This window comes from Onychostruthus taczanowskii, unplaced genomic scaffold, assembly GCF_017590055.1.
Source record: "Onychostruthus taczanowskii isolate IOZ18803 unplaced genomic scaffold, ASM1759005v1 scaffold5, whole genome shotgun sequence".
NCBI lineage: Eukaryota > Metazoa > Chordata > Aves > Passeriformes > Passeridae > Onychostruthus > Onychostruthus taczanowskii.
In genome coordinates this window covers 5,333,111-5,346,257 of record NW_024502568.1, presented here as the reverse complement: position 1 = coordinate 5,346,257, position 13,147 = coordinate 5,333,111, and the positions used below count along the sequence as shown (strand labels likewise).

Sequence of the window (13,147 nt, the reverse complement as noted above, 5' to 3'; positions counted from 1 at the left end):
ATCCAGTTAACATTCTTAGGTGCCAAGTGGCCTCAGGACTGAAGATTCTTAAATTGGTAGAGAAATTACTAGTCTCTGTAGCAGAGACACGCTTTGTAACCTAAAAAGCAACTGTGAAATTACTGTCTTTAACAAGGAGTTCATAGCATGGGGCCAGGTTCTATTGTAAACCACTGTTTTTCAGATGAAGTGCAGGGTTTAGTTTCACAGTTTGCTTAACTACTCTGTTTGCTCTGCCACAAAGGGGACTATCCCACCTCTGTCTTATGCCACAGTTCCACCTTTCAAATACAGTCCTAATTCTCTTTAGTTAATGACAGAAGAAATTCTAAAGAACCATGCTGGAGCATTCTTTTCTTCTTTTCTGTATGGCTTTCATGCTTTTGGTCACAGCAGTATTTCTAAGTATTGTAAACAAGAGCCTGACCACTAGATTTACCAGAATAAAATTCTTTTTTGGCTTCCACTGTGTTCATGTTTACTGCAGTCGCAAACAAAGCTGACAAACAGTGAGCTTCCTATATTATTTCAGTGAAGTGAGACTAAATATATAGAAGCTTTAGATCAACTTATTTGGCACATTCAATTCAAGACAAAATTGCAGATTTCCAGTGCATTTCCCAAAAGAATCTGGAGCCAGCAGCTAGGGGCTGATTGTGGCAAAGAGCAGATGTTCTCCCTGGCAGGAGCTGCCCACTCCCATTCTGGCAAAGAGCAGGGAGGGACAGTTTTCAGCAGAGGAAAAAATCCCATTCCATTACCTATCCCCACCACCAAACCCACCCTCCACAAAGCAGCTCCACCTTTCCTCCCACTGCATGCCTGCTCTCTGGGCTCTGCCATGCACCCTGGATGTTTCCATCCGTTAGCTGTACTGAAGGGACTCCAAATTCCCTCCATCCCTCACTTTTGGAGGCGTCTACCCCTTCTTGCTAAGCCCAGGGAGGGAGATGCTGCTGCCTCCCCTGCCCCCAGCTGCAGTGGGACTTGTGGTGAACATTGGAAACCACAGCAGCTGAAGCAGCCCCTCCTGTGTCTCCTCTGTCTTGGGAGCCCCACAAGCAGATGTGACAGAGCTGTGAACCAACTGAGAAGCTGAAGTGGTTTCTGAATCCTGAGCTGCTGACTCACCTTTTCCAGTCAGCACACAGAGCTCAAAGGCCAGGGATGGTTTGAGCTTTGGCTGAGAGGTTGCAGACAGTTAATAAAAAACCAAATGAAATCTCATTCCTTTGTAAAAATAGGTCCTTTTTCTTTGCATCCTCTCCATCAAGAACGCTCTGGCATTCACCATGATTTGTGATCAGAGCCAAGATTCTCAGGAGGAGAATACAAATCAAAGGGGAGAATACAAATCAAACTAAGAGCCCTTACCTTCTACTTAAGCAGCATAAAAACCTTTGCTTAAAGGTCCAAGTGCCAGCCTGTAAATCAGTCAGTTACCCTGCAAGGGTTACTCTTTATTCAGAAGAGATGTAGTACTCAGCTGGGTGAAGGTCACAAGGGAGCATGGAACAGCAGGGGTCAGTCTGATGGATGAATGGCTCCTCATACTAGAAACTTAATCCCTGTGTTGACAGCACAAGGAATTCGAAAAGCAATGTGAAGGAAGACAGTGAAGTAGCTCTGCAGATCCTCACTGAAAGCTCTTCCCAAGCTGGAATGAATAAATATGGGCCCCAAAGATTTCAGACAAGAACCACAACAGGCAGAGCTGTGGCATTGCTGGTGGTGGCTAAGCACCAACAGGACAGTGACAGCACTGACCATTACACTGCCTGCATCACCCTTGAGTGTGAACAGCCAGTGCAGCACTAGGGACAGAGGGACAAGGAGCCCAAAGAGCAGCCTGGGAAACAGATCTCTGCAGCATTTTCCACACTTGGGGGCAGCGAATGCATGAGAGGATGTGAGCAGATGAATTTGTTCAGTGTGCACTTAGCTGACTCTGTTCTCTTCCATCTGGTCTCTCACACTTTCCCCCTTTATTTGTACTGCTAATGCAGTGTTTCAGAGCACAGGGCTTGTTTCTTGACTCTCCTTGTGTAGCAGTGAAGATTTTCCTTCTGCACCTCCCAATAACTTTCATGAAAGTGATTTTTACCCTTACCCTCCTTCTGTTCTCTCACTTGTTCCGGTGTTGACTTTCAAGTCAGCAAGCTGAAAGTCATCACAAAATAAAAAGAACAAGGCTAGAGACAAGGACAGGTGCCTTTTCTCTTTCAGCAGCAAGATTTATATGAAATGGTATAGAGTAGAAGTGCACCTTAGGCTCTGCTGTTCTCCATGAGAGCATTCTGGCAATAGCTCTGTGACTAAGAGCCTGATGGAAATGCCTGCCATAAACCTTCAGCTCTGCTCAGGAAAGGGAGGCTTCCAATGAGTTGAAACTTAAATCCAGTTCTCACACCTAGATGACAAAATAATAATAGAGTTTTACAAGTAATCCCCATCTAATTCAGCTTTCAGAAAACCAACTGGGGTGCTTCTCTTATGAACATGATCTAAAATTTTACAATTTAAATATAATCAGTCTCAAACAATACTAATCCCTTATGAGGTGGCTCTCCAAAGTAATTTCAGTATCACCTACTTCATCCCAAAGTTCAGCCCAAACACTTCCATCTCTAACCAAATCTTAAACCACCTTGAACAGATGATTTCTAAGCTGAGAACTCAGCTCCTGTCTCAACATGCTTCCAACCACATCCAGCTCTGTGGAACACTGTTATTAGGCACTGGGCTAGTAAGAAGGTATAAAATACCTACCCAAAGGTTATTAACCCAAAAGTTTCATTTCCTAGCGGCTCTCAAGCCCACAGGTGGAAAGATGTCTTAGGAGAAGAAGGAATGTAACTAAGCATGATACTTTTGCACCACACTATGCCAATTTTGCAACTTAGGTAAAACCAAAAAGATTATAAATTATTATAGCTTCTGTAACCCTTTGCTTTTCAGGTGTTCAGACTCTTATTCTTTCTTCTCTAGAAATTCCTCAAGGGTATTCTGTATGTTTCTGGTAATTACAAGTCAAGGGGCAAACAGATTGCAGTGGTCACAATAAGGCTGATTAGAGGACAAACTTCTCCCTCCATGGTAACAAAGAACCCAGAACCTCTTGAGTTATGGCTGTCCCAGACATATATATAGACATACACATACATGAATACACCTCTACATATTTTTTTTCTGAGCAACATTGTCTGGAAATCTTTCTGGTCTATTCAATGTTTGAATGTCCAATTTTCCTCACAAAGTCACATTAGCTGTGCTTTTACAAGCTTGGCTTAAAGCCTTTTATTTGCTCTTTATCTTTCCAACCACTCTTGGCTTCTTTAGACTTTTTCCTCTGACTTAATTGGTATTTGTACTGGTCCTCCTAGCATTGACAAACTCCATCTGCAAATCAGCAGTGATTTTATGCTTTTTAGATCATTATTGGAAATGTCTAATGCCATCAGGCCTCTTGCAGAATACCTCTGAAAACACAGCTGTTTCATGATTATTTCCTTTGATAACTATTTTTGAGGTCTATTGTTACCCATGTCTTAATCCATTCGTTCATTCTTTGCTAGAGAGTCATAGGGGGACTTTTGCAATCAGAACAACATTGGAAGTGTATCTATTGTGAAGAAGTTTAAACATGGAAGGTATTCATATTTACTCCTTTCAACCACATTTTTTTTCTCTGGAAAATAAAACAAGTGCAAATAATTAGTTGGGAAAAAAAGAACCAGAGTCTTCCCAGTCCTATACTTATAATCCAGACCACGGCTGTCAAATACCAGCCAGGGAATTCAGTTCTTCCAGTTCTCCTTTTGTGTAGTGGTTCTTAACTACCTGGAGATTCAGGCTTTGGAAGTCCCTTAACCTACAGCCCAGATTTATTCAACAGCCACTCAGCTTTTAAGAACATTAATTTTTTTTTTCCGAAAACTTCAATGAGTGTTCACATGCATAAGACAAAATGTAGCCTGGTTTTTTTTCCGAATGGGAATCACACTCCAGGCTTGTGTGACAGCTATTTTTTTAAGTCAGCTGACTTACTGTGTAAACAAAAGAGCCTTCAAGAAAGCAAAGACAGATTAAAAGATCTACCAGTACTTGAAATACTTCCCACCACTCCTTCTTTTAAGTGCATTCTCCAGCCAAGTTCCAAACCCAAAAGAAATATATTCCTTGGAGTTCTTGCTGCAGACTCCTGTAAGTGGGACTATCTCCATCCTAGGATGCAGACCAATCTGCTCACTTGAGAAGGTCACATGAACTCATAAGTTTGCTTCTGTCTGGGATGAGTAATTTTCTTTTTGATGCATTCATTCTGTTATCCATTTTGACAATGTTACCCATTTCTACAATATTATTCTGAAAGTTACTTTGATAAGTTTTATTCTCTACAAAACCAAAAAACTATAATCAAACTAGCCATTAAAACTTGGTTACTGAGGAGATCTATCCAGTAATTTACACAAAACTAATGTCAAACTATATTGGCAGTAGCTCTCCAGAATACCCACCATGATACTGCTGGGATACTGGGTGAACAATAGCATTCTTCCCATTGCCAGGGAGATCCATAGTGCTCCAGCTTGCTGGAAATGAACAGCATTGTGTATAGATCTTCTCAGTAAGTATTAGGCACATTTCATTTCAAATTGTTGTTCAACTTTATTGATCCCAAAACATTATTCAACAAAACAAACTACTTCTATGAACATCCATGAAATCTTCCTTCATACCAGAATTCATTGCCTCCCCTCCTCCCCCAGTTTTGGAAAAGTATTTAGCCAACACTTTTCTGGTTTTGTCCTGCATTGTTATTAAAATATTGCCCTGTGCACCTCCATAATGATCTTGCAATTTATCTATGCACATTATTTTGTTCCAAAGGCATACTAAATTCCTCCTTTGAATTGTGCCTGGCCCTGATAAATTTAGATGTTCCCCTGACAAATTTACTTTCTCTAAATAATCTTCCCCAATTCAGAGTCCATGTTTTCCATCAGATGTTCTCCACTTCCTCTTTCTCCACTTCCTTTTCATTTACTTGTTTTAACTCCTGTTTGCTGCCTTCAATGCTTGAATGAACAAATCAGTCAACTTCATTCTTGGTTTTGATGTGCTGCTCAATATGTCTTCTTTAAACTTGTGATTTTTCCATTCACATTCCTTTACTTTTTTTTTTTCCCTGTCAGATTTTGCTCTATTACTGTTCCATGCTGGAATGATCTATAGAAAGCAGTCATCAGACAGCGATTGATTAATCTTCGTGTATATAGAGACCTCCAAATCAGAGTTACTACATGAGTATCTTTCATGTTAAAATAGATACATTTTATAAGGTTTATTCCTTTTCACTGCTGTCTATATGAGATCAGTGTCATGCTCTTGCCAGACTGAAGCACAGCCATGTATCTTCCAGTAACATGTATTTTTTAGGTTGTCATGCTTTCTGCCCAAGAAAGTATTCAGTGATCAATGATATAACCTGTTGCTATGTAACATCCCAAACAGAATTTATTTTTTCACCATTTTAGCCAATTTCAAAGCAGAGCTGATGGTGTCAGTGTTTAAAAACAAGCTTCCTAAAACTGAAGAGTAGTGTTCCAAAGGCACTTATGACAGTCCCTGTGGACATGGCTCACAGGAAACAGGTGTCTTACTAAAACACTTCTTAATAATTCCTTTCTGATGAAAGGACATGCCCTTGGTGTGTGTTTGTGCCTCATTTCAAGGTGGAGCCTTCCTACTACCTGATGAATACCACCTGTCCCAGACTGCCCCATGCTGAGCCCATTGACTGCTGCCTCTGGAAAAGATACTGCGAGAGGCATTCTCAGAAACAGCGTGGTGCTTTCTTTTCCCACACAGATGAAATGCAATTCCTTGCTATTTATTGCGCTAATTTTCTATAGGGTCTTGCAAGACTTGCATGCTCTGCGGGTTGGCCTGTTATGGAACCATCATTGCCTCATCTGCAATTGGCTTGAGCACTGTCAGTTTCCTTCAGTTTCCTTCTGTCTCTTTAAAATTCCACTTTCTAAAAGAAGGCTTACGTGGTCGTTTTTCCTAAATCAGTTCTCATTATCCAAGTTTCTTCCCTGTGATTCCTCATCCACTAGAAAAGACATCTCTGTTCAAGTGTTATATTTCATTTTTGGAATGAAACTTTTAAAAGACTGGTTTCAAAGCTATTCTTATCTCCCTCCTCAACAGAGGCAAATTATCTCCAAATATTTCCAGCTTCACTCATGACTGCATAAACTAATGAGCTAACCTTCTCCTTCTGCCAGTCTTTGCTTTAAATTTTGATGTACGTCAGACTGAGAAAATGCTCCTTCCCCTCAAATGCCATTTATTACATTCTATGAAGATAAAACGTTGGAAAGGTCCAGTTTACCATTTTGTTTATTCTAGGGGGAAAAAAGAAATCACATTTTGTTTCCCCGTTGTCATAACAATGATAAATGAGAGACTTCCACCTGGTACTGAACAAGAAACTATCTGCCCAAATATTTTCCCTGTTTACTGCCTCTTGCAGTATTTGTCCGAGTTCCTGCTTCGTGTTTGAAAGCCCCGCACAGAGCGCAGTGCTGTCAGCAGCACGGAAAGACGGACCGCGTTGCAGAAGGCGCTGTAAACAGAGGGTAAGGCACCCAGATAGAAAAAAGCTGATACTAAACTAGGAAATGTTTCTGCCAAACGTTGTGACTAGTGCTGCTACGTGCACCGTGTCAGCTGATTATAAAAGGCAAAGCCAAGTACAAGACACGCATCTTGTAGAAAAATCACAGTGCAATAAGCATCTGCAGCTATTGCCGGGTCCCTGCCCCGCTCCTCAAGACCGCAGCTAAGGCCAGAGGGCTGCCAGGCTGCCGGGTGGGGAATCCTCCTCTTCCGAGCCCATGCACGGAGAGCCCCTCGCACGCAGCACCGCACTGCTCCCAGCCCCAGAGCCATTGTTTCCCACCGAGGTCTCCCGACAGCCAACACTTCCACCGAGTTTTTGCTCTGCCCTCCCCGCCCCTTCGCCCTTGGAGCGCGGCCGGCGCCGGGGGCAGCGCTGGCGGCAGCCGGGACTGGCCGCGGGTGCTGCGGGGAGGGGATCCCTCGCACTGGCGCGGACAAACTCCGGCAGCCGCCGGCGCGGAGCCCCCGCTGCCGCCCGCCCCGCTGCTCCGCCCGGGGACCGCCGGACCGCGGCCACCGCCGGCTCCCCGCCAGCCGCCGCGGCCCCGCGCGGGCTCCCCAGTCACAACTCGGCATTGTCCCTCCAGGAGCGACCAGGAGTCCAGGGGCTGGGAGATGATGTCAGCCGGGGGCGGACTGCGGCAGGGCTGCGCCCACCCCGGCGAGCCCCCGCCGCGGAGCCCTCGCCCACCGGCGGCAGCGCTCCGCGGGCGCGGAGGGAGGGACGCGCCGCTCGGGGATGCCGCAGCCGCAGCTCCCGCCTGACTGGCACATCCCGAAGGAGCTCCTCATGAATATGCACAGCCTCCCCCGAGCGCCGGCCGCGGGATGCCGCCACCCTGGGGGCTCCCCGCCGAGCCCCGCGCCCCTCGCCGGGGATGAGAGCTGCCTTCGGAGAGCGGCGGTTCGCTTCTGTCCTTACCCTTTGGCTCGTCCATCAGTGCCGGTGCTCGCTCCCTCCTCCCGCGCTCCCCCCTCCTTCCTCTCTCAGCCTCTGCCGGCTCCGAGCTGCCTTAGTGAGAGGTGCTCATGAAAACGGGCGCTTTAGTGGTCCATAGCTGTGGGAGGGGTTAGTTTAACTCTACATGACTCAATCCGTGTAACTTGCAGGCTGACCTCCTGTTTTTCTCAGAGCACGGATCGCCTCGGAGCTGCCGCGTTACCAGCGCCTCTGGCTTCTCCGCCGGGCCGCAGGGTCCCGCACGGCCGGGGGCAGCGGTGCGTGCCCGGGGCTACCCGGGGGAGCCAGGAGCAGGACTGCAGCCCTGGCTCGGGGGGCAGAAGGGCGTCGTGGCTACGGAGAGAAAGTATTTTGTTAGAGTAGGGTTTTTTTGCAGTTTTTGTTTTTTCTTAAGTTGCGCGAGACTGAGAAGATACCCTGCACACCAGCGAGGTACACGAAAGGAAGTGTCCAGAGAAGAGATGACCTTCCTTGCTTCTAGATCTGAGGTCCAGCCCACAGGAAAAAAACCTCAACCAAATCATGAAAAGAGACAACGTTGCAATAACTGCTGAAAAATAATTTCCTGCACCTACCTGTCCCATAGAATGAACTCGCATAGCTGGCTGCATCTCCTGGGAAACTTCATGAAATTATGGACTTTTTGCCTGGAAGTCCTGAAGGGATCCTACCCTCCCCCACTTTTTAATCCTGAGTCACTACAAATAAGAAATACAGGGTAGTGCTGGAGGGGTCCCAGCAACTTTTCTCCATAGCTTATGAAATTCAGTCCCATTCCAGGAGCCACAAGTGCCTCCACACTACTGCCTACAGAGCTGTCAGCCTCCCACTGCAAAGGAAGTTGTAAACCAACCTGGCTCTTTCACTTTCTTTTCAGAGAAGTGGACATCACCTTCCCAGCATCTTCCCTACAGGTCACCCAGGGGGAGAAGCACCTGGAGCACAGGCCACCGTGCAGCCAGCTGCTCTGCCCTGCCTGTGCCAGAGCCTGCTCCCCTCTCAGAGCTGCCGCTTTTACTTTCTCTCTGTGGCTGGGCACCATCCAGCTCTGCACCTACCACCAGCTTCCAGAGTTCTTGCCCCTAGGAGAGAAAAGAAAAGCAGGATCCTGATGCTAGGACCTGAAGAACGACTTCTGGACATGGGGTTTCAAATCCCTTTTGTTACTGCAGCCCATCACAAACAATGATCAGTTCCTTCTCCTTCACAAACAAATATTGACCTGGCCTGTATTACTCCAGCTGGTAAGGCAACATTCCCATTTATAATTTTCCTGGGAACAGGAAAATAAGGATCAATGAAATAAAACAATATACATGATCGTATCACCCTCTACAACTTCCTGAAAGGTGGTTGTAGTCAGGTGGGGGTTTTCCAGGCAGCAGCTGACAGAACCAGAGGACACGGTCTCAAGCTGCACCAAGGGAAGTTTCAGCTGGATGCTAAGAAAAAGTTATTTTTTTATGGAAAGAGTGGTAAAGTTCTGGAATGGCCTGCATGGAGAGGTGGTAGAGTCACCATCCCTGGATATGTTTAAAAAAAGACGGGATGTGGCACTCGGTGCCATGGTTTAGTTGAGGTGCTAGGGCATGGGATGGACTCAATGATCTTGCAGGGCTGGATGCTAAGAAAAAGGTTTTTTTTTTTATGGAAAGAGTGGTAAAGTTCTGGAATGGCCTGCATGGAGAGGTGGTAGAGTCACCATCCCTGGATATGTTTAAAAAAAGACGGGATGTGGCACTCGGTGCCATGGTTTAGTTGAGGTGCTAGGGCATGGGATGGACTCAATGATCTTGCAGGTCTCTTCCAACCTGGTCATTCTGTGATAATTTAGGATTTAGGGATTAGATTCTTCGTGAATTACTGTCACTGTTGGTTCAAAAGCTCAAGGAGGAGTGTTTCATGAGATGAAGATAGTTGCTGAGTGTTTGTCATCTTAATGAGAAAAATTGGCCTGGAAAGTGCAAGAGAGAGCTGATCTTACTTCCAGTGACAAGACAGCAACATATTTAGATGGTTTAGCATGGCGGAAGTAATTTTGTTGGTCACCTTAAACATAATTTTTTTTTAAAAATAGGAGTGTAGTTGATGCAATGCTTACTTAATAAATGAATATTTAAAACTATTCACTGTAATAAATATCAACTGCACAGATGTATCAGTCAGAAATACATTAAAAAAAACCCCAAACCTTGGAAAAAGTATGAGTCCTTATGTACCAGCTTACACACTGCCTTCTCTAAAGAATACTTGCTGGGAGAGTATAATCAAGGGAAATAAATAAAATATATACAAAAATGCCATTCATTGAATAAATTAACTCAACTGAAAAGTAGTTTTAAAAAATAGTTGGAATTTAAGACTGATTTTTCAAGTTCTCAGTTAGACTCACTGTCTCTACAGGCAGAAATTCAATAATTTCAGTCAGCTGAGCTCACCTATAAGCTGAGAAGTCAAAGTTAACAAGTGGAAGATATGTACAAGCTCCCTTCAGAGAAAAGTAGATATGATTTCACACCATGTTGAACAGCTCTTAGGATGCCCAGAGCCTTGGAATTTAAGACTGATTTTTCAAGTTCTCAGTTAGACTCACTGTCTCTACAGGCAGAAATTCAATAATTTCAGTCAGCTGAGCTCACCTATAAGCTGAGAAGTCCGAGTTTAACAAGTGGAAGATATGTACAAGTTCCCTTCAGAGAAAAGTAGATATGATTTCACACCATGTTGAACGGCTCTTAGGATGCCCAGAGCCGTGTATTTCAAGTCCTTTAAATGCACCTGACAAACCACAATAAGCTTTTTTTATAGCAGTCTGCCAGTGAGAGGTTTTTGTTTATTTTTTTTTTTTTTCCTTAGGAAAGTTCACTTTCAAACTGAGACACATGAAACTTCTATGGGGAAGGATGATGCATTACCAGTCAGTGACCACGAAGCACTCAGCAGTGTTTTCACACAAGAGGAAGTTGTTACCTGGAACATGAAGGCCCCGTGGGGAAGAATTGCTGTGAGCAGTGATGGTCTACTACACCTAAAAATATCCAGGTCATTCACAGAGCCACAGGGAACAGATTTCTCTGTTCTGTAGTAGGATGATCTGCTCTAACTGATGGACTGATACAATTGTGAGTAGTATTCCAGAGCTGCAAGGTCAGGGAATGGTGGCCTTACATCTTCTGCAGCCATTCAGTTTAGGCGTAAGAGACAGTGATGACACTTTCCCCATCCTCTGTCACAGCCCAAAGGGAAGAGTGGACTTTTTAGCCTCATGTGACATGAGATGCAGAGTTCCCCTTCCACAGAGGGTCAGATGCAAGTTTGCTAGAGCAGTTTGGTTCTGTCTGCTGATCCTCCTGCCTTCGGGCAAACCTCTGCCTGCAGTACACAAACCAGCAGAAGGCAACAGCAGATTCTTTGTCGAAGTCATTTCCATAAGAAAACAAAATGAGGAAAAAAGAGAGCAGCCCCGGAGGGAGGCCTGAGGCCAGCATTTGTACTCAGATAAGGCTCCAGACAGCTGAGGAGGAAGCTTGAAGCACAAATAAAAAGAGGAAACCAGAGAACTCAGGATGTAGTTTCCACACATCTTGAGCAGTGGGTAAGAATAGCAAAAAACCCAGAGTGCCAGGTTTCTACTCCCAGGACAAAACTGAGCATCCTGAGCAATTCTGGAGGAATAAAATACATCTTAAATATCCATATTCTTCCTAGCCATAGAATATGCACTTATTTACAGTAATTTTGCTCTAAGTTTACTCAAGTCATGTGTGTGTTGGTTTGTGGCTAAAATTATGCAACTTCCTAGATCTCTAGAATTTGCTACTTTGCAGATGAGCTATGCTGATTTTGGGACTAAGGAAAGAAGCAAGAGTGACTGAACACTAGCTTCATTTCCAGAAGACAGGAGATTGGAGTGAAATAATAATGCTGGAATCCAGGACCAGAACCTCTCATCTTTGGGACGGGTGAAAGAAATATTCATAGGAAAAAAGAGTCAGGGAGCCTGAAAAAAACCCTATAGGCATCAGATGCACAAATAGCTTGTTTCTACAGAAAGAATTGCTATGAAAGAATCTGAAATATTTTAAATGAAAACAGGCCATCCCATCACCAAGCTCAACAATACTGAAGTCTTTTTTTTGTGTTTGCTTAGGGGTCTGAAGGTATGTGTTTAGATTACAATTTATCTCGATGTATGTTAAAGTGACAGGGGGGAGTGGCAGCTTCAAGGAATGCAAACATTGAGTGAGGGATAGGCTGAACAGTCCTTGGACTTTCCCAGGCATTTAGTCCCAGTGTGCTGGCTCGTGTCACCACTGAGCAGCCGCAGCCCTGGGAAAAGGGACAGCAAAGGTACACAGACCTCCTTCCCCAGCATCTCTGAAACACCATAAAAGATGAAAGTCTCCAGAAAAGCAGTGACTATGTTAAATTGCTGGGACCAGAAGGAGCAGAATGTTCTGCAAAGGGACAGTAATCTAAGAGATTAGGACAACTTCCTTCTGGAAAGAGAGGCAGAGAGGAGAGGCCAGGCATTAAAAAAGGACACATAACCAAAACCATTCCTGGTGCCAGATTATTTTTTTTTTTTACAGCTTCTAGCTCCTTGGCCCACTCATCCTACATTGCAATCACCTCAGATCTGACAGTTTTCACAACACAGTAGGCCAAGTCCTCCACACATCTCCGGGTTCCTCTAAATAGTTGAAGTTCAAATGCTTAATTTAGATTCCCCAAACACTTTGTGTAAAGCAAACCTCTTGGATGACTCTTGAGGAAGCAGACAAACAAGCAATGAGCTATACAGTATCTGTGTGCATTGAACATTACCTTTTAAGAATGCAATTCTCAGAAAAGAAAACGAATCTGCTTTTGGTATTTAGGTAAAAAGATTAGATGACGTTCAGCTTCATCTTGCTGCAAACAAGTATTGCTCTTTAGCCTTAAACTTATGAAATGCACTATCTATTAAAAGCATTTAAGTTCCTTTCTATCATCTTACTTCCTTGTCTTGGTTTAAATATTTGTAATTGTCCTTTCAGAAAAGGTCCCTATGCTGTATTTATACCACTATTCACAGGCATTGTCACCCAAAACCTCTGTACCACCTTTATCACTTTGAGATTGGCTCTGCTGCTTAGAGCATGGTACTGAAAACACCAAAGTTGTGGATTTGATCCCTGCATGGAGATTTGCCTATCTCTGTTTGTTATTTTTGTGATATAGGGATAAAAGTGCTCAGATGACATCTGCAGAGCAACTGTTCAACTGAGTTTGTATGATTTCTACAAAACTGATAACACAAAATTAATGATGCTCATTGAAACCGGCAAAAAAAAGTTCCTGTGCCTTTGTAGAGGTGAATCAATTTTCTAGTTATTCTGCTAGGTTTGTTTTTCTATTGAAGATAAATTGGATTTTTACACAATAAATGAAATACATTAACACTCTTATTGTTAAAAATTCCCCAGAAACTTCATCACAACATGCAGACAACAC

General features: G+C 44.0%; 1 protein-coding gene across 2 annotated transcripts in view; it reads right to left on the bottom strand.

Moving 5' to 3' along the window:
- Positions 1 to 8,803, bottom strand: part of ENTPD1 (ectonucleoside triphosphate diphosphohydrolase 1) — a 33,297-nt gene extending 24,494 nt beyond the window's left edge. Inside the window, exons 1-2 of one of the 2 annotated variants that reach the window (XM_041415743.1) lie at positions 6,278 to 6,357; positions 4,518 to 4,592 (exon numbers count right to left, since the gene is read on the bottom strand). In XM_041415743.1, coding sequence (XP_041271677.1) covers positions 4,518 to 4,578 — 61 coding nt within the window. In that variant the 5' untranslated portion in view covers positions 4,579 to 4,592; positions 6,278 to 6,357. Of the gene's footprint in view, positions 1 to 4,517; positions 4,593 to 6,277; positions 6,358 to 7,612 lie in introns of those variants that run through there. The other variant, XM_041415744.1, reaches the window with a different exon arrangement.
- Positions 8,804 to 13,147: the final 4,344 nt, after the last annotated feature.